The sequence below is a fragment of the Cygnus atratus genome, chromosome 3, assembly GCF_013377495.2.
Source record: "Cygnus atratus isolate AKBS03 ecotype Queensland, Australia chromosome 3, CAtr_DNAZoo_HiC_assembly, whole genome shotgun sequence".
Lineage (NCBI taxonomy): Eukaryota > Metazoa > Chordata > Aves > Anseriformes > Anatidae > Cygnus > Cygnus atratus.
Genome location: NC_066364.1, coordinates 71,247,694 through 71,268,915, shown reverse-complemented (window position 1 = coordinate 71,268,915; position 21,222 = coordinate 71,247,694). Strand labels below are relative to the sequence as shown.

The 21,222-nt window shown below is 38.8% G+C and overlaps 1 protein-coding gene across 5 annotated transcripts in view; it reads left to right on the top strand.

Moving 5' to 3' along the window:
• The window catches only part of UTRN (utrophin), a 370,686-nt gene that overhangs the window by 76,997 nt on the left and 272,467 nt on the right, over nucleotides 1-21,222 (top strand). For all 5 annotated transcript variants that reach the window (XM_050709839.1, XM_035538805.2, XM_050709840.1 and 2 more), the window contains 14 exons: nucleotides 543-715; nucleotides 4,084-4,199; nucleotides 5,333-5,496; nucleotides 6,066-6,269; nucleotides 6,748-6,929; nucleotides 7,649-7,799; nucleotides 9,049-9,168; nucleotides 9,964-10,065; nucleotides 13,392-13,499; nucleotides 14,064-14,243; nucleotides 15,567-15,736; nucleotides 17,096-17,219; nucleotides 18,919-19,006; nucleotides 20,789-21,024. In XM_050709839.1, the coding sequence (XP_050565796.1) occupies nucleotides 543-715; nucleotides 4,084-4,199; nucleotides 5,333-5,496; nucleotides 6,066-6,269; nucleotides 6,748-6,929; nucleotides 7,649-7,799; nucleotides 9,049-9,168; nucleotides 9,964-10,065; nucleotides 13,392-13,499; nucleotides 14,064-14,243; nucleotides 15,567-15,736; nucleotides 17,096-17,219; nucleotides 18,919-19,006; nucleotides 20,789-21,024 (2,118 nt within the window). The remainder of the gene's footprint in view (nucleotides 1-542; nucleotides 716-4,083; nucleotides 4,200-5,332; nucleotides 5,497-6,065; nucleotides 6,270-6,747; nucleotides 6,930-7,648; nucleotides 7,800-9,048; nucleotides 9,169-9,963; nucleotides 10,066-13,391; nucleotides 13,500-14,063; nucleotides 14,244-15,566; nucleotides 15,737-17,095; nucleotides 17,220-18,918; nucleotides 19,007-20,788; nucleotides 21,025-21,222) is intronic.

Genomic DNA, 21,222 nt, shown 5'->3' with positions numbered 1-21,222 from the left:
CATCTTTATTTGCTGCTCTGTAGGTTTGTTTCTCAGCCACATAGATTGAATTGCTCCTGGCTTATCCACATACCTGAGAGGATCACGGAATTCGCTTGGAGGAACTTCAGCAGATGCTTGTACATAGCACATCAAACAGCAAACTTCCTGTGTTGGCTGAGCAGTTGTCCTGTTCTTGCCAAAAACTTCTGCAAAGTTGTATTTTTGGGGTTTGCTTATTAGTGGAACCCTAGCACAAGGCAGTGAGAAATATTATAGTCCACGCTGAGTGCCAGCAGCATTGAGGAGTGGGGGGAGGGCTGTAAGGTAGAGGTAACTTGTCGTTTATTACGTATGCATTACTGGTTCTTGTAATCAGCAGAGTGTAAAGATGGCCTGAAGGCTCCTATTCCTCCATTTCATGTAAGGAGTTAAGAGCTTGACGCCTACCTTTTCACAGAAAAGACCCTTGCCTGATTTGTGAACTAGCTTGGTTCAAAGGTTTTGTTAAGCAGGAAAAGATGAGAATGGGTCTATACGGAGTAGTTGCTGCTGTCTTGCAGGTGAAGGATGTGATGAAGAACATCATGTCAGATTTGCAGCAGACTAACAGCGAGAAGATCCTGCTGAGCTGGGTTCGGCAGTCCTCGAGACCTTACAGTCAAGTCAATGTCCTGAACTTCACGACGAGCTGGGCAGATGGGCTTGCTTTTAATGCTGTCATCCACAGACACAGGTAAGTGACATAGCTCCCCTCAGACCTAGTGAAGTAAGCAGCTTTTTTCCCCTCATGTGTTCACGCTTGAGCATTTGACAGCTTCTAGCCCGTTTCAGTAGTTTGCTGTTGCGATAACAGTAACAACTCGGAGTTACTGCCAGAGCCTTGCAAAGGATGGAGCCAAGGCCGCGGTGTAACTGTTCTCACATGCACACTCGCTGGGTGGATTTACAGCCCACTTAAGTATCTACTATATAGAGAGTATGCTGAATGGGCGTCTGTAGGGGAGGGTTGATTACTTCCCTTCCCCTGCACTTTCTTCATGCTGGCTTCCCTCCCCTGCAAAGGGAAAAAAGCTCCTCAGTTTGCCATATCCCTTCAGTTGGAAGATACAGAAGCTTCAAAATGAAGGAATGAGAAAGACAGGCTCAGTAGCTCTTCTTAGATTTTGTATACATTACTTGAAAGATTGTGTATTCAGTTCTTTCAGGAGAGCACCTTTTTGCTTTCACTGAGTAGAAGATCTAAGGGATAATGGAATGCTTCAGGTGTCTGTAGTATATTTATTAGTTTGTTCATTATACTTTATAAAAACCGTTATTTAAAGCATCTTTCTGCAGAATCTCTTGTGTTCTTTTTGATTTTGGAGAACTTCTTGGTAGTCTAAAGAAATGTTTGTTACAGACTCTTACGAAACTTGCATATCTGTGTGTGTGTGAGATCTGCTTCTGGGCAATCGATTCTAGTCTGGTGTATCTTAAATGAAGTCAGCTCATTCTTTTTGCAAGGGTTGGCTGTTCTTTATCATAAATAACCGTTCCAGTGTGGTAATGCTATGATATTTCCTCCTGGCTGCCAGGTATCTGTCATGGCAAATACTTTACAAACACCTGAATATTTATACTCAGCAGATATTAAGCGGTCACAAAAGCATTTGTTGACTTGGAGCCTGCTGTTCTCTGCTCTCTGGCCTGTGCTGACTGAACTAACAGGCTCTATCGCAGGCTTGCTGCCTTCAGCCTGGGTCTGGTCTCACGCACCTGTGTGCCTGGAGCTGGCTAGTGTTCAGCCTGCATGGATGATGCATGGGGAGCACCTGCACCACATTGAGGGCTCCTGAGCGATCAGAAGGACTGTTCTGCACAGGCAGAGAAATACTAGCAAAAGTCTGTGGAGTTTACAGTCAGAAGACGTGAGCTGTACTGGTGGTTTTCTTATCAGCGTAATTGTAGTGGCATAGCTCTGCCACTGAATGGGAAGCTTTGTGATGGAGAGAGCACCACCGTTAGATGCAGGTGAGACCCGCTTTCCCCAGGATACCAAGAAGGGCAGAGGTAGCAAAATCAGTTTCAAGCTGTTTGTTGTCCTTCTGCCCTGTGACTATCTGCCTGGGCTTTGTGGAATCTGAAGTCTGTGAGCTCGGCCCTTCCCAGAGCACTGCCATGTGGCAAAAGCCCCTGCTGAAACCGTTGAGTAACTGTGCTTTTTTCTGGCTTCATAAAATTTCTCACAGTTACCTGACTCTGCTGATCTCTCTGAGCCTGTTATTCCCCCATCCTGGGCGCCTAGCAGCTGCCAGTGCTTCAAAACTCAGCTTTGCTGTCCCTGGACACCAGTCCTTTAGCCAATGAAGCGCCATTTTCCCCACATCTGAGAAATCTTGAGCTGGCTTTAAATTTAGGCTGGATTTGAAAGAAAAGCTATAAAAGGCTTGCAGGGGACAAGGGGATTGAGGCAGGATGCAGAATTGGTAGGACAGCAAAGCTGTGTAGCTTACCTTGACTGATACTGCTCCCCTGCCTAAAGGGTATTGCCAGTATTGTGGTTTTTACTTAGCTTCGTCCTATGACACTTAATATAGGGGCATTTTTGTGGATCCCATTAAGAGGTTTAGTAGCTCACTTTTGTCTGTATGTGTCTATGAACAATTGCTAACTGCGTTACCTCTTGGCTATAACTTTGTAAGGCTGGCAGTACTTAAAATTATATGAGGGAATAGGACATGTAACATTTTATTGTGTTAGTTTCTTTCATTTCCTGATATTAGCCTAGTTCTTCTTCGAATTGAATTCTGTTCTTTTTTGTACAGTTTTCTTGCTCCTAGGTCAATACTTAAGTTGCAGTTCATTAAAATTTGTGTTACCGTGGCAGTGGGAAAGTACTGCATACAAGATACACTTACTGCAATGTGTTTTCCAAATTAAGTCTCTTCTAAAACTTTATGTGAATCTGCGCGGTTATCCTTGTTGCTTTTCTTGCATCGAGGTACAGTATTCCATAAGCTCGTATCAGGATCTTTGCATATTTTCCCCTGCCCCAACTCTTCTTCTGGCTTTTTGCTTCTCAGACTGCTGGTTTATGGCCTTCCTGTTTCACAAAGTGTAATGATACAACAGATGTTAAAAGGATACTCTCAGGTCGATTTACAAGTGAATTAAGCTTTAAAGAATTAAAGGCAAGCCCATCTCTTCCTCCCCAAGTTCTATAAAACACGGGATCAATAAGTGTTTTAATGAGAAGCCACTACTAGAGGGGAATGGAAAGTATTTCAATGGTTTGTAGTTTTACAGCTGTGCTGCTGCAGCACTTGGCTGTTCATGCCCTGTAGGTACAGATACCACGAGGAGGGGGCCCTCTTTGCTGATCCTTTTTCCTACCCCAAGAGCTAAGGGCTCTTTCCCCCCTAGACCTGCCGGTAGGTTTTAGCATGCACAGCTGCACTGAAGATTTGGTTTGCTAAATGCTAATGCAAGATGAAGGGTGCTGGCACTGTCAATCGATCGGCTCCTTGGTCTGATTCACGTCATGACTCTCATGAGTCCTTGTGATTTTTTTTCTTTTTTTAAACCAGGGGAAGGGCCACGTGGCAGGGTGAGTGAGCAAGGGATGTGGAGACTGCTGCTGCTTCTGGTCTGGGGTGGTCACTGAAGCCACCTCACAAGTTTGGAATGAGGCTTTCTAGGAAGAGAGTGGCTCTTGATTACTCAGCAGAACCAGACACAAAAATCATGTAATAATAATTCTGTAAAAGAACCAATTGAAGAAAAATGGTTCTGGAGCAAATTTTAAGTACAGGGTTTATTTATTTTCTTGTCAGTAACATTTAATCTCCCGTTGCAGTCAAATAGTATGTATAGAATGGAAGGTGGATGGCACTGCAGACATGCAGTCAATTAATTGATTTGTGGTTTTCACGTTCTCATTAAGAATATTTTTGTCTGTCTTTTGTATTTGCTTATATGCGCTTATATTTGTACTTTATATGTACCTGTGTGTTTATATAACTTATGTAGCTCCCTTCATATCCATAACTTCAAATTCTGAATGGTATAGAATTTTTTCTTTAAATTAAATTTAGTATTTTCTGTTTTGTATTTTAATTTTAGACCTGAGCTCTTCAGCTGGGATGAAGTTATGAAGATGTCCCCAGTTGAGAGACTGGAACATGCTTTCAGCATAGCCAAAAACCACCTGGAAATTGAGAAACTGTTGGATCCTGAAGGTGCGATATAGTTATTCTATTTGATTTTAAACTTTTTTTTTAATTTGATTTTTAAACTTTCTATTTGATTTTAAACTTTTTGAGTTCTTTTGAAAGAAAATGCTTATATAGACATTTATTATGTATACAAATCCCAGCAGTTTTGTGCAGTGATATCTTTTTTCAATCCCTTACATCTGGGGTTAAAAATAGGTAAACTGTAGGGTAAGGGGATTCCTGTGTGTATGTACGCTTCAGCTTCTTGAACGTTAAGGTTCATATTGAGTTACCTTTCAGAGACAGTGCACAGGAAGGTGAAGTTGGTTCCCTGGTTTTATTTTATTTTAAGTAGCGGTTCCATTACAAGTGTCTGTGCTTTTCAGATCAAGCAGAGCATTTTGTAGAATGGGATAGCGTAAGAGCTCATGATCTTTTGTTCTTCGTTAGATATGCTGAGTAACAATAGCTGCCAGTGCTGTGAGTACTTACTATGTAGGAATGCTTGCCAGGAAGCTTTTTATGGCCCTTTCTTAAAACCCTGAGCTGTCACTCTGCTTTGAAGTGAGCCTCTGAAGATCCATTCTGTAAGACAAACTGTCAAACTTTATGGATTCAAGCACCACCATCTTAAAAAAAAAAAAAAAAAAAAAAAAAAAAAAAAAAAAAAAGTCAGCTGAATGAGTAGAACTCACAACCCCAGTGATACGTGAACCTGAATTTGTGAAATTCTTTTCCATTTGAAAAGTAAGCAAGTGAACTGACCGATGCTCAGAGTGGGGTTAGAACATATGTGGAAGTGTGTGTTTGAGGGATACTGTTCCTGAATTGCATTTCTGCTTGGAAGGCACTCCAGAATGTTTCCGAAACAATTTTTATTCCTCAGTAACTTCAGTTTTGGGTTCTTACCTCCAAAAGATCATGTCTCTTAATGTAAATTCACTTGCAAATGTGTTTTTTTTTAAATATTTTTTCTTTGTACTGCTTTCAACATCTGTAAAACCTGGTCTTTCAACAGAAAGCTAAAGGCTAATTAAGAGGAGAACCCATGCTTTGCACTATATGTGAAATATTGGAATCTTAACTGTATCCTGCATGATGATTTAGAAACGCTGTTTCTTTATTAATATTCTCCCATGTATTCTTTTTTGATGCAGATGTTGCTGTACAACTTCCAGACAAAAAGTCTATTATCATGTATTTAACCTCTTTATTTGAGGTCCTTCCTAAGCAAGTCACCATGGAAGACATTCGGGAAGTGGAGACCCTTCCAAGGAGATACAAGCAGGAATGTGAGGATGGAGAATTCCACATGCAACAGGTGTGTTTCTCATCGAAGCCTGGTTGAATCTTCTTGAGTTGTAATTTTAGCTGATCTTCAGGCTTGTCAGTTCTCTGGAACATGTCTTCTATCTTGTTCAACATTATTGGGAAAATATGAAAAATCATAGCATCATCTTTGTGATTGACTTCATTGGTTCTTTTTTGTTTCCTGATTCATATACAAAATCCTTTTTGCTGAGGTAGAAATCTACGTCTTCATTATGCTTCTTTCTTCTGTTTATTTTCCTTATTTATCTTGACAAGTGGCCTGAAGTCTTCAACTGAGTTTATAGCAGGAGTTGTGGTGGTGGTATTTGGTGGGTTTTTGTTTGCGTGAGAGGTCCACTGCTGTGTTAAATAAGCAAAATTAAAGTTTTCTATCCAGGTTATTTTAAAATGGAAATTCATTAGTGGTGACTTGGCCCCTCTCATTAGAAATGTACCTAACAGTTAGTTTTAAAATTTTGTGAAGGATTGAAAGGGATCTTAGTTGTTCTATTCTTAGTATCATTTGGGAAAGCATCTTCTCAGCACTTCCAGGGCATCACTTTTCTCTTGGCTGCCTAGGTTGTAGCACTTGAAGAGGAGCAGGGCAGTTCTAGAGCAGAGACCCCCAGCACGGTGACAGAGGTGGATATGGACTTGGATAGCTACCAAGTTGCTCTGGAAGAAGTCCTCACGTGGTTGCTGTCAGCTGAGGATGCATTTCGGGAACAGGAGGAAATATCTGGTGATGTTGAAGAAGTCAAAGAGCAATTTGCCACCCATGAAGTAAGCTTTTCTTATGTTCCTTTTGTGTAGTTTTTCTTTTTTGTGTGGGAGCTGAAAATTTTCTTTCCCTAGTCCTTATCCAAACACTGCCATTCTCTTTCTTGTGTCTTGCTTTTCCTAAACTGAAAGCACCTCTAACTGAATGGTGGTTTAAAAATTATTATTATAATTTGTTTTATAATTGACAAATAATAGTTTCTTGGCAGTGGAAGTGGATCTTTTTAAGAGAGTTTTCAGTGGAACAGGTTTTGGAATTTCAGTGTATTTTTTGTGTCAGCTTTCTGTGGCTGACCCCCTGTTGTCATAGAATCACAGAATGGTTTGGGTTGGAAGGGACCTTAAAGATCATCCAGTTCCAACTCCCCTGCCACGGGCAGGTTGCCCAACGCCCCATCCAACCTGGTCTTGGACACTTTGAGATAGATTCCTGATAGGAGCTCACAGATCACGGTGATGTGGCTGGTTGTACCGTTTGCAGGCTTTTATGATGGAACTGACTGCGCACCAGAGCAACGTGGGCAGTGTCCTGCAGGCTGGGAACCAACTGGTGGCACAGGGAAATCTGTCTTCTGAAGAAGAGTTTGAGATCCAGGAGCAAATGCTGCTGCTGAACTCCCGCTGGGAGGAGCTCAGGGTGGATAGCATGGACAGGCAGTCCCGGTGAGTCATCCCGCACGACCTCTCCTAAAGCTGAAGGACTGGTCTCTGGTGCTTACTGCGTCTCAGAGGAATTGCTTTGCATCCATTTGTAAGATATTTTTGTCTGAAGTAGCTCTTCCGTTTGGGACATGAATTCCACCCTCTTCGTACTCTCCAAGATGAAATGGAGGAAATGGATATAACTGTTTTTTTTTGGATTCTTATGTAAGAGTATTTTGAGATTTATGTTATATAAGTGTACCAAACTAAATATGATACCTACATGCAGCAGTTACATAAATGTATTTTTAATATTTTCAGTAGTTTAAGTTCCTGAATAAAACATGCAGGAGATGTGAATAGCTATGTGTGTTTACACAGCTAAAGAGCACTTAAAAGATTTTTTTCCGCGCCTGTAGTTGTCAGGCTCAGAGCTGTGCATCTAGGGAGAAACTGCATTTGATTGCCACTTGTAGCAGTGGTTCTGTTAGTAAACAGAAAATCCCAGTTGCCAGAAACGGTCCTTGGTATAAATTGCATAATTCACTCGTTTTTATTCTGTTGCAATAGAAACAGGAATTCTTAATTCTGTGTTCCTTAGGTTGATGGTGAAAGTTATATTGGATGATACATAACTGGTTTATGAATGGCTATGTGTCTTTCCTTTAAGAACTAGATATTAGTTTTTTTCCTTGGGAAGACTGTTCCTGACATGACTCTGCCTGTGCTTCCCCCTGCAGCCTGCATGACATGCTGATGGAACTGCAGAAGAAGCAGTTGCAGCAGCTGTCAGACTGGCTGACCGTCACAGAAGAACGCATTCAGAAGATGGAGTCTCAACTCTTAGCTGAAGATGTAGAGTCCCTTCAAAAACAGCTGGAAGAACACAAAGTAAACCTTTTTGTCTGTCCTGTAATGTGTATGGGAGAAGTATTTGGAAGAAGTGTAGGGTGGAAGGTTTCGTTAGCCAATAAACTTGCTAAAGGATTGGACAAAAGGAGTTAGACATGTTCAGCCTTCTTAGCTGAACACTTCAGCGATGATGTCTACAGCAGAAATTGCGTTATCTTTGCTACATGCAGGAAATGAAGCCTCCCCAGGTGAATTGTTGGTGTTAGGGACAGTATGAAATGTATTGTAGATAACTGGCCTTTAATGACTGGCAGCAATGCTAAGGCACATTTGAGACTTGCTGCTTGAAATAATGCAGGAGTTAAAGCTATTGCTATTAAAGCAATTTGCAAATTGGTTTGGCTTGCAATTAAGTTTCTGGATGGGAGTCCAGCCTTTCTAGCCTAGGGTGTGTTTTGAAGGAGAAGGATGGCCTTTTAATATTAGTCATGGTTGCAGCTTTGTTTTTTGTAGTCATTGCTGAGGTTTGACCTTCTGTCCAGCTTGAGACATACCTCACAGGGCAACAACTGCTAAGTATTCTTAGTCTGTGTAATTTCTTGTCCCACATTTGCATTTTTTGCTCTTTCTTCAAAGGCTGGGGAGCTTGAGGCCTGTTCATGAAGTAGTTTAGGATTTTCTGGGATGAAAAGCGGTATTTACAGTAGTTTAAGGGCATATTGATGTTGCAGAGTTATTTTGGAGGTAGGCTTTAACCATGTAATCTGTTCTGCCAGAAGTTGTATGAATATTTAAATGTACAGATGTGTTTTAAGCTAATTGGAAGAGTATGTTTTTTGCAGTTGCTAGGTATCAGTTTGTGACTATTGTCTTTGATACTAGGCTGTGAGAAATGTCAACTATTAAATGTTCATAGTGATTTTTACCTGTTTGGCATGCCCTATGATACTTGCTTAATAAAAACAACTTTTTTATGGAATGCTTAAGTTCTCTTATCCATAGTCGTAGACATACAGAAAGTCAGTGCGGTCATACGATTTTCCTAGTCAAGAGTGGTGTATACATTTTAAAACTTTTTTGTGTGTTTTCCAGCACTTTAAAAGAATGGTTTTAGGTTCTTTTCTAGCAATCTTTGAAAGTTTGTTTAAACTGTGCAGTGATTCCCAGTGGTAAAATATTTGCTTAAGTGTTGAATCTGTAGTGCTATGCCACATTTGTTTTAGTCACTGTGGGCAAAATAGCAATTTGATAAGTATTCAGAATTTGTAACAGCTATGTGTTTTTCTAGAGCCTGCAAAGTGACCTAGAGACAGAACAAGTGAAGGTAAACTCCCTAACGCACATGGTCGTCATTGTCGATGAAAGCAGTGGGGAAAGTGCAACAGCTATTCTGGAGGAACAATTGCAGGTGAAATATGAGAGCCGTCTTTTTAAAAAAACAACAGCAAACAAACAAAAAAACACAAAATCCAAAACTGTAATAGCAGACACTTAAAATCTTTGCGTATAATTATTAATCAATGTTTTTTGTGTTTAAAGACAATTTGTCCTAGAAAGCAATTTAAAGTCATATAATTTTAAATGTAATATTAATGCCAAGAATTATTAAACTTGCTCAGGATAAAACCTGCAAAAGTTATTTGACGTTCAAGCTCAATTCCTGATGAGTCAAGCTGCTTGCATCTGCAGTGACTTAGGCACTTTTGCAGCATATCTTCTCAGCAATTTCACTAAAATGGGAAGATGCACAATACGACTCTTTAATTTCAAATAGGTAATTCTCATTAGGAAATTAAAATTTGATTGAAAAATTTTTAAACACAGGAACAGAATTAATCAAGGGAATATTGTGTGAATTGTTTTCCTGTTTTCTTTTTGGACTTGGGCTGCAACCTGAGTAAATCATAGGGAGTATAGAATATAAGATTTATTGTAACGGACTTCATGCTACTTCCATTACTCCTTTTGAAATCAATGAAATAGTTGCCTGAGTTCAGCGAGCGCAGAGATAAAGCCATAGGTGAATGCTCTTAATAGTTTTAACCTCAAGCTTTGTACAATACAACAACGGCAGTTAATGGCAACAAGGTAATTACAATATAGAAGGAGGTTACTGTGAAGTAGAAATTTTGCTCTTGATTATATAGTTTTTGATCCTCTTTGTGAGGCTCGTGAATATTCACGATATCTCCTGCTTTTGTAGAGGCTGGGTGAGCGGTGGACAGCAGTTTGTCGATGGACTGAGGAACGACGAGTCAAATTGCAAGAAATTCAGCTTTTATGGCAGGAGCTTCTAGAAGAGCAGGTTAGTAAGTCTTTGGTTACCCACGGTTGTAGATTTTTTTTAAAGTAACTCTTAGTAGGGTTTAACAGCTCTAAGAAAATAGCTGTAAAGAACGAGAATTTCAGATATTGTTTGGGTTCCTAGCATTTCTTGAAGAAGTTGTGCAGCCTAAGAAAAGTATATACTTAAGTTTAAGCAGGAAAATGCTTATACCTCCTTATAAAATAATTTCCAAGGTAGATATTTAATATTCTTGTGGACATCATCCTTTTGAAAGTTCTGTTGCCTTATATTCATCAATGTCAATGAATTCCACAAGATTTATTATATTAAAAATAAGAATTACTGTACTTTGAATGTCAAATTCATACATAATGAACTCTGTGACCTTTTTTGGTGAATTTAATGGAGAAGTATAAGAATGCAAGTATGAGCATCTTGCTTTAGAAAATTTATGGGAGATAGCTTCTCATAAATATTCCTGTCTTCTTGATAAGTAGTTAAATAATTGAAGGATTTCTATCTGATTTATATTTGGTCTCCAGTTTTCAGGAGACAACTTTACAATAACAAACTGATTTTATTGGGTTTAAGATCAGTGAAGATTTGCAAAATGGCCAAGAAGCAGGAATATCCCTGATGGCAATGAATCACTAAGTATTTAGTGGTTTGGTAATTGCAGAAATTTTCCTAAGTAAGGCACCAATTTTCCAACATAAATACATGTACACAATTTTGCAATCAACTAAGCAATAAATACTGTTTACAAAATCAGTAAGATAAAATATTTGGTCAATATGGTGAAGCATTCAGCTCATCCCATTTTGCTGAGTTTAGGCAAGCAGTTGAGTTGTTAAGAAGATGGCATTGTGTGTTTTCTCTTGCTTTGATCTTGCGTGTTTTGGGTGGATCTTGAATATACCACTCAAATATGAATTAGGCAGCGGCATCTGAAAAAAATGGTAACAACTACATGCTGTCAGCTCTGTTAGTCAGTTTTGCATACCTACTGCCAGAGCTTGTTTTGTGACTCAGCTTTAAAATATTTGATGGCTTTTCCTTTGAAGGTTTTCTTAAATTGTTTTGTTTTCTTGTATGATGACATTTATCCCTGTAAACTGTTGTTTAAACTCTGCAGTGCACAGAGTGTTTAGACACTTAAAAAGAAGTAGAACAGTGCTGATATATTTGTTGCTATCACTTACAGCCTGGTTTCTGTGACAAATGTTTTGTCTGCACGTTTCGGGTTTCTTATGTGTTTCTCCCTGACCCCTCCCATATCTATCTGCAGTATATTGCTAAGCCAGGCTTGCAGCTCATGCGACCTTATTAATATGGACACAAGGTTCAGATTCTGGTTTATCCAATACCACGTATCTGTTAATGTGTATTTCTTATTTTAAAATTCTGCCGTTACGTATGTACATATAGAAAACTGTGCTAACGTTTTCTGACAACTCTTGAGCAAGGTAAGACTCCGAACTGAGAAATAAGGAATTCTAAGAAACCCTTACTTGTTATGTCAATGTACAAACTTCAGGAGCTCTTTGTTTTGATGACCCTATTTGAACATGTTTCAGGCCTCTTCCACCCTTATTTTTGTCTAGGGAAAAATGACCACTCGTTAGCTACTATAAAACTGTTATGAGTGTCATCTTCTGTTGGAGTTGCTTGGCTTTCAGTTGTTTTTTTAATTAAGTTGCTATGAAAAAGTGGAAAAACCTTCATCAATGTTTGTTTAATGTAGAATGTCAGATAACAAGTAATAAGGAAGTAGATGTTCATTTTAGGTGTTTTAGATCAGCCTATGTTTGCATTAGTTGTTCAACTCCCAGTAGTGCTTTTATTACTACCAGGTTTGAATTACAGATATCTCTGTCCTGAAGAATTATCAAGTGACCTACAAAAATTACAACTTGAAACCAATTAAAAACTTTAATACAAACAGTTTGATAACAGAAAAGTACCTAAAACATTTAGGTACTGTCATTTTTTCATTTCACCCAACCAGATGGAGAGATGAGCAGCAGCGATGCATCAGCCTTTTTGTGGCTGCCTAGAAAATTTTTTGGAAACCACACTGCCAAGTCAACACAATTCTTACCACTCAGGAAACAAATTCCTCAATCAGTGCCAGATATTTCTTAGCACTGTGATAATTATGTTTCAGTTTCCTAGGGAGAGTTATCATTGACTGCTGATTTAGCAGAAGTTAATTGTATATGTTGAAGGATTTTTAAACTCGTCTATTATGCATAAAGTAAGTTGGCTGGGCTGCCAGCTTGATTCTTCCCAAAGAGTATGTGGTGTTACAACTTTGTTCTTCCAGCCCTATGGCATTTCTACCACTATCGTATTTGCTGTCTGTACATTTTGCACATTGGTTTACATTGGCAATGAAAACTGCCTTAACCCTTTGGCCCAGAAGTTGCTGTAGTCAGTTCTGGGACAATGCCAAAAGTGTACAGCTAGACTGAGGAGCTAGTGACTGTTGTAAAGTGTGTTGTTCAGCGAACAAAAAGATCTGCCTTGTATTATTTTATTTTTAAACACAGAGGGGAAGCAGTGTGCGACTGAGCTTGACTGAGAAAAAAGCTAGCTGGGTATTGCAGTCTATGGAGATAGCTGTGCAGCAGCAGCAACGTGCAGAAACATGATATGAAATACATAAAATCCTTCCTGACGCTGGAGGCTGCTGGAGTTTCCATAGCAGTGCTGTGTGACTAGAGCGAGATCCAGGACAGATTTCCTAGAAAAAAGTTAAAAACTTGATGAGCCTTGAGTTAATACTGTCCAGAGCAGACCACTTCAGCTTCCAGGAGTTAATGAGATAGTGTTTAAAACTATTTTGCAATTGGAAATAGGTAAAATAAACAGGGTGGTAACTAATAATACACGTTTGAGTCTGTGGCTGACTGTCTGAATTAAAAGAGCTCTGAATTAACAATGTAGCTTCTGTGAGAAACTGTTTGTAATGGCTGGTTTTGAATCACAGAGGAAGAAGGGTGGGGAATGAAAGAAAGCATGAGTGCAGTTTTGCTACATTTAATTTCAATATAATTTATAAATCTTAGGTCTGCTTTGTGGTGCATATCTGGTCTATACGAACAACCTGGGGGGCGGGCACTCTAATGTACTGAGAAATGGTTTTGCTGAAAAGTATTACATAGTTCTCTGGTCTGATATTTTTTGTTCCCTTTTATGTAGTATTCTGGTTAATGCCAACTGAAATTCCTGCACGTAACGATTTCAGAACAGTGTTTGGAATGCAAAGAACTTAAAGAAGGAATTGTCAATTGTTTGACAAACTTGGTATGTTCTTGTACTATTTCCCTTATAATCTGCAGTGCTTATTGAAAGCTTGGTTGACTGAAAAAGAAGAGGCCCTAAGTAAGGTCCAGACAAGCAACTTCAAAGATCAAACCGACCTGAGTGTGAATGTTCGAAAACTAGCAGTGAGTATTGCTGTCCTCATCTATCCTGTCAAATCTGAGAGTCTAAATGAATGGCACGTTATGAGTTTGACTTCAGCAGGAGCTGTGAATGAGCTATATATTTGAATCCAGGTCTATATTCTTTCCTTGTCAGATATTTTCACTTAAATTTTAAAAAGCTGTGTACAACTTTCTCCATGGCCTTGCTAGCCTGATGTGACTTATTTTGGAACAGCCATCCTGGGCATTTTACAGGGTTTGTAGTTTCGTGCAGTCCACCAGACAGCTGGGTTTTCCAAGGTGTGGGTTTTTTTTTGTTTTGTTCTGTTTTTGTTTAAATACATTGGTACGGCTTGTACCTAACCTAATCATTTGCAATCGTAACTCAAGAACTACAGCAGATTGCTCTAGTAGCTTTCTCAGGGACGTGTTTTTCTTAAGTGTCTGTTAGTGCTTTGTTAAACAAGAGAACTGTTTTGAAACCTATGATGCATCTGGCTCAGGTAGTACATTTCTTCTTGGAATGAAAAGCTAGAGGTGGCAGAATACTTGATGTCGTCTTTTAATGTTTTCTTTTAACTTCAGATTTTGAAAGAGGACATGGGTATGAAACGACAAACACTAGACCAGCTGAATGAGCTAGGTCAGGATGTGGCCCAAATCCTTGGCAATAGCAGAGCATCTGATAAAATCGACCATGATCAAGAAGAACTAACTCAGAGGTGGGACAGTTTGGTTCAGAAGCTAGAGGATTACTCTAACCAGGTACTTATCTATGCTCTGTTACTTCTTAGCTGTTTAGATGTATGCAAACCTCGCTGATACTGTAAGCAAAAGTGCCCAGGCAAGTTCTTGGCACCTGGCTAGAGGCAGGTGAGTTCTGTTTCACGTGGGGCTGATTTTATCTGCAGAAAAAGCTGTCTGGGTTTTTTGGCTTTCAAAACAAGTTGTTAACCTGACTAATACTGTTACTCCTTTCTCACACAGATTAAGCTTCATTTTTTCTGATGAGTAAAGCAGGTTTAACATGTATTATCAATCAATGTAAATACTTTTAAACGTTATGAGAGCACTGGGACTGGATTAAATCTCATACTAAAAGAAAATAAACACAAAACCCCAAACGTAGAGTAGATAAATAAATAGGAGTCATACAAGCATTTATGCTCTGAGTACAATTTCTCACCTGTTGAAAAGATTGTTGTTAGACATGTAAGGATGATAGTAAAGCTGGACTGTAAAGTTTTTATTTCAGTATTTTGAGTGCTTGCTAATATTTCATTTAGATAGAACTTCCATTGGCTTCTGTGAGAATTTTATTTGACAGTTTTATGACTCACATGCCCTTTTTTGTGTGATACTAAAAGAGCATTATGGTGATGGCTGCAGCACTGCTTCATGATCCATTTAGTGTGTAGTGAATGAGTTGTGCAGGCTATGAGTAGGGGTCCATTTCAGCCATGCGGCTTTAATTTGTTCTTTCTGTTTGAGTCAAAGCAGTGCAGAGTGCCAAATCCTGCGTACATCCTTTCATTCCCCCTAAATATCAAGCATGTGCTAAGCTAGAACTTACAGGGTGATTCCCACGAGACTTACTTTATAACCTGTTAAAGAGTGTGGAAGGTTTCTATTGACTTGAGTGAGCTTTTAGGTTAGTTATTAGGTCAAATCCACTGTGTGTCAGCTCTTTGAGTTGTATGTTTGGTTTTGTGGGGAATGTATATAAGATATAGAATTGTATATTGTTAAATCCGAAGGACCTTGGTTCTTTCTGTGAACCAAGCAATTATGAAAGAAAATACATAGTGTATTTTGTTGATTTAAATTCACTTGTTCTGGCGTGAAATTCTAGTTGAACTGAGAATTTTGGTGCTTGGTTCCCATCTGCAAAATGAGAAGAATACTGTTTTTCTTTGGATTGCTTTGGCATCTATGATAAATGTGCTTTCTGAAGGCTAGGTGTGATCATTTGTAGGAGCGAATGAAAGGGTTTTTCTGACTGATGAATAAAAGGGAATGAAACAAGAACAAGTTACAGTTTGCATTAGAAAAGGTATTTAACCCTTTCTGCTAAATCATTTTGTGTAGGTAACTCAAGCTGTAGGAAGCGTAGGGATGTCACAGATTTCACAGAAGACTCCTGCAGAAACAATGTCTATGAAGGACCCGGTAGTGGTTAGACAATCCAGGCAGGAATCGCCTCCACCACCGCCCCCAAAGAAAAGGCAAATCCCAGGGGACAGTGAAGCAAAGAAAAAGTAAGTATATGTCAAAGCCATTTTCCTACGCTCACTAGATAACACAAACTCATTTCCATTAGTCTTAGGTTTTGAATCTCCTTTTATGCTAGTAAAGAACATTTATATTGCAGCTGTGAAGTTGGGTTTGGGGAGTGGGGAGGGACTGTTATGTACACCCTTGTTTTCAGAGAAACAGAAAGCCTGCAGCCTTCGTCAATTTCAAAGGAAAAGGGATGTGTTTTATTTTTCAGAAAAGCAGGCCTTTGGTTCTTTGTTGTACCTCAGTTCCTTTGCTGAAAGATAGAATTAATTATATTTCCTTTCTTTTGGAAAAAAAACAATCTTCACATGTTGGGATACCTAGTGTTATGAAAGGACCAAGTATTTTGATTTGTTATGTATTTCTGGTCTCTGTGAAATATACTGGAGAAACTGTGCAAAAAAGCTCAGAAAACTATTCTATCTCCCTGGTAATAGACACAACATTATAGTGATGTCTCTTTTCACAAGTGTATCTGGAGTGGCTGATTTATTTGCATATATTCTAATAACACGTTGCAGTGCTTTCATTGAATAGCATACATAAAACTAAAGGAATTGTTTAAAAAATTAGAAGGTAAATACCGTATACTCATTATTTTGCTGTTTGTTTGCCTGAGAAAACAAAAATTTATTTGAGGTGTCACTAGTTTAAACCTTTGGCAGGTTTTCTAGGGAGATGATAGAGGGCTGCATCAAGAGCCAAATGATCAAACTGTATTATGGACAGAGTCAGGTAAAATGGGCTAAACTTCCATCTGATGCTTTTGCCTGATTCTGATTACTTACGTTGAAACCAGCAAATGACCAGTAACTGGAATTTTGCAGGCTTTCCCACAAAAAAAAACTTTGAGTGGTTAGCAGTAACTTCTGCATCTGTTGGCAGGCTGTTAAGATTTATTTAGGAAACGTTAGGATTTACATTGTGTTAAGTCACATAATTGTAGTATGGTCTGACTAGTGGTCCACATAGTATGTCTGCCTTGTCCTTCTCTAAAATTGTGTACAGTATTGGTTAATCTATGAGTTTTTTTTTTTTTTGTGGTGGTGGGTTGTAGCTTAGTTTTAGGCATGAGAAGGTCATGTGAATCTAGAAAAGTCCGGCTGTAACAAAAAATCTTAAATGATAAGCTAATCTTCAGTCAGCTAAACAGGTTTAGCTGAAGGTTTTTCTGTACTCATTATCATGAGTACTTAAGCTGCTAGCATTTTCTTCAGACTAAATAGCATTGCAGACTTTTACAAAATCTAGAATGTGCTGAACTTTAAGACTTCTCATTTTTAAGACAGCGAATAGAGAAAAATGACAAAAAAAAATTGTCCAACCCTCTAAACCAGGTTTGACGCTGAAAGTGCTGAGCTGTTGAACTGGATTTCAAAATCAAAAACTGCCATTCAGGCCACAGACATCAAAGAGTACAAGAAGATGAGAGAGACTTCAAACCTGAAAGAAAAGTTGAAGGTAAAATGGGAAGATAGAGGGTTTTCCAGTGAATAATATATTTTGTTTCTTTAGGCTGGCTGTCAGCTGGATATGTGGGCAGATCCACATGCTTCATGGGGATTAAGTCTCTTTGTAGAATAGTTCCTGAACTGGACAGACGTGGAAATCTGACCAGCTGGACACAGCCTGTTGTTGGTGTTGGGTCACACAATCCACAGGAAATTTTAAAGGCATATGTAACTGTCTCCTTTGGAATTGTGATAAATGAACGTCTTCAGGATTATTATCTTTTCTACAAAGCAGCTTATTTTGGCTTCATGTTTCACAGTTGGAGATGGACTTGACTGACACCACGCTTATAATTTTGGCAGAGATGTGCCAGTGTGCTGCTCAAGGGAGCCCTTGAACCATGCTGTGACATTGCACACCCTTTATTACCTAGGGTCCAAGGTTGTGTCCAGCATTTGGATGCATTATTGCTTGGTCTGTTAATTTCAGAGAAAATAATGATAGTTACAACTCATGTGACCTGCAAGACAGAACACGGAATTCTACCATATCTTGCAGAAGCCATAAGATAACTATTTTGTTTTCTGTTCCATCTATTTCAGGGACATATTCTTGCCTTCCCTGTTCCTTGAGCATACTTTGTTAATGAAAGCTTACTGGAGCTTTAGCAGGAAACCTGCCTTTGAAATCAGAGACAATAGAATCATAGAATATCCCAAGTTGGAAGGGTCCCATAAGGATCATTGAGTCCAACTCCTAATACTTAAAAATATCTATAAAGAGACTCCTTCTCAGTGTTCTAGTGCAAAATGGTGCCAGTAGGAATGATTGGAATGATAGTACCGTTGGAAATAAAAAACAACAAAACCCACCTGATGGTTTACTTATATAGCTTTATGGATGTTTGTACCCCTTTATAAAACAGGCTCCAAGACGAACACCAGGTTCTCATGAATAAACCTGTTTTTAAATGATTGGACTCCGAGGGGGTGGGACAATCTTTGTGCTTCCTGACTGTGCAAATGAATGAATGCTTCTTTCAAAAATACGGTAGGAAGTCTAAACCAGAGAAATAACTTGGGACATTTGTTTCAAAAGGATTTTAATTTGGATTGATTTTGTTGCAGTCTCAGAGGGCACTGAAATCATGGCCTTATGGCCAAGGAACCCTTTTCTGTCTGGATATGTTCTGCCTCTTGGCTCACACAGGAACACACACTGATATGTATGTCTTGAGGGAGGGAGGTGTTCCTTTAAAAAATCTTGGTAGCCACATAAGATTTTCCTCACTTAATCTTTATCATGAGGGAGAGTGAAGCTCTAGAGCTTCGTAGATTGTAGTACTGGAATACTAGTCTGCTGTAGTTTTTGCTAGCTGGAATTCTAGGTAACACGTTGTTGCTAGTTTCTGATGGAAATCTTAGTAGACATTGTAGAGGCAAAAGGAATATTAATATTTTTTATTCACTGGTTCACATCAAATACATTTTTTTGATCATAAGTGTCGTGTTATAGCTGGTGTCCCAATATCTGATACCACCTAGCAGGATTGCCAACTTTTCTAACAATATTTTGTTTCTGGTGTCTTTGTATTAGTCTTTTTGTATACTTGCTGCTTTTGAGATCTAACTTCGTTTATGTGTTTTCAAAAAAAAAGTCAAGAAAAATGACACTCTCTGAAAATAGTCTGTTGGGGTTCAATTTGTAGGTGATAGAAAAAGAAAGGGCTGAAAAAAGCCAAAAGTTAGATGAACTCAAACGAAGTGGACATGTTCTTTTGGATCAAATGCGAAAAGGTAAGAGACTTGAAATGTTTTTCTGTTTTGTGATTTAATCAGACAAATTGCTGAGAAATAGTACTGATGTATATGTTTATTATCTCCAGTTAAGCACTGCAGTTATTCCTTCTCCTTCCACTTTCTTTCCTTCAGAGACATTCATCATTGTTACTCTTAATAGAATCAAAACACATAAATTACTAGTTAAGCTTATAGAAAAGCAAAATGATTTTTTTAATGTATGTGTGTTTGTTTGCAACCTTGTAAGGGTTATTTTTATTGAAATAGAAATAATTTCTTAAAGTTGCAGCCATATGCTTTTGGGGAAAGGACTTTTTATTTTAAATCATGTGGAAAAAATAAGTGTAAGATTTTAAAATGTAACTACCTTGAAGTGGAAATCTTGAACTGAAATTTAAGTTGAGTGAATGTGTGTATATGTCTTCTTATTCATAGTTTTCGCTATTTTTTGTGAAAACTGTCAGGATGTTTTGATGATAGTCACAATTCATGGTTCAAAGGCAAGAGAGAAGCCTACATGCTTGAGAAAATGATTGATTGTGAATTAAAACACTTATCCCTGGAAACATCAGTGAAAGCTGAATCTTTAAGCCTTGCCAAAATTTTGTTTCATAATCTGACAAAAAATCATCAGCAAAAAGTGACTTTCTTCACAAAAGAGGTGTTCAGATCATTTAGAAACACAGCCTTTTAGGTCTGCCATGCATTTGACTTCTGTTGAACTTCCTGTAGCTGGTAGTATTCAGACAGGATGGTATCGCTGTCGTGCATTCTGATTTCCATTGGAGTTTCCAACTGCCACACTTTTTTTTCCGGCCAGTCCTTTGCTAGGATGCCGCAATCCACTAAGCATTTTGAGTCCTTCCCTCCTTGTTTAATACAAGTGAAATTTTTTTACAGGGGTTGCTGTTGCTCTAAAAGTTGCTCTCAAAGCCACTGATTTGACCTGGAGTTTGGGTTATTAAAAACTTGTGACTGTTCCTGACACTAGACCTTGTCAGGGATCCTCCCTCCTGCCCCTCCTTTTTTTTTTTTTTTTTTCTTTTTTTACCCCCTCCCAGCTGTATGTATGCCCCCAGCTTGATCTATCAATTGTGGTTATATAACAAGTATATGTTGATCATGCTGAAAAATACATAGTTGAAAAATGGGTGTGCATCATCAAAAAATAAGATGCAGAAACTGCTTCCTAATGTTTGCTGCCTTAAAGTTAGGAATCTATAGAAAATAAGGCATCAGTAACCAATGTACAGCCCCCGCTTTGGTAGGGTCTGCTGATATGTTTTGTCCAACTCAGAATGACAGCCCTTCTCTCCAAAACCAAGCTCAGCTGTGCATGTGTAGAATAATGCACAGCAGAGGCATACATGTGTATACGTCCGTTTGTGGCATGCTCAGGCCCTGCCGTAGAGCAGTAACCGATCACTGTAGAGAGGGGGGGAAAAAAAAGCTTATTTAAATCTTCGGTCGACATTTAGACACAAATCATCATGTTGAAGAGAGTCATGATTGTTGAGAGTCAGTACATTGTTAAAAACTAAACAGTTGTCAGAAGACAAAGTGGAACATTTCATTTTTCATTTTAACCACTAATATGGAAATAAAAAGCCAAACCACTGTTAGTAATGAGTACAGTTTTTAGGGATGGTTGACTTGGAAGCAAAGCATTTTGCATATTAGTGTAACTGTGTACCTGTGTCTGAAGAGAAGAATGGTTAAAACTTTGTTAACCAAAATGTGTCGCAGTTAATCTAACAGTAATTTATATTATCTGTTTAGAGGGACTTCCTGCAGCGGATTTAAAAAATGTGATGGAGAAAATATTGTCAGGGTGGAAAGAGGTGGTACAACATCTGGAAGAACTGGCCAGAAAGATAAAGTACCAGGAAGATATAAATGCTTATTTTAAGGAAATGAATGAGCTTGAGAAGACTGTAGTTGAAAAGGATGGCTGGCTTAAAAATAATGCTGCTTCAGCATCCCAGCCCTCAGCAGTCCTGAAAGATTTGTGTCAGGTAAGTCTGGCAAAACTCGTTACTGTTGATTGGAAGCTGGTAGGAGCACAGGATACCCCAGAGGAGATTAGCATAATCAATAAGGTAACTCAAATTTCCCAAGAGCCTTCAGGGCAGCAGATTTGACTGGAAGATTTTGGTACCTGTGTCACAGGAGTTCTTTACACTGTTGCCCTAGTAATGTAGAGCAGCTTTTGC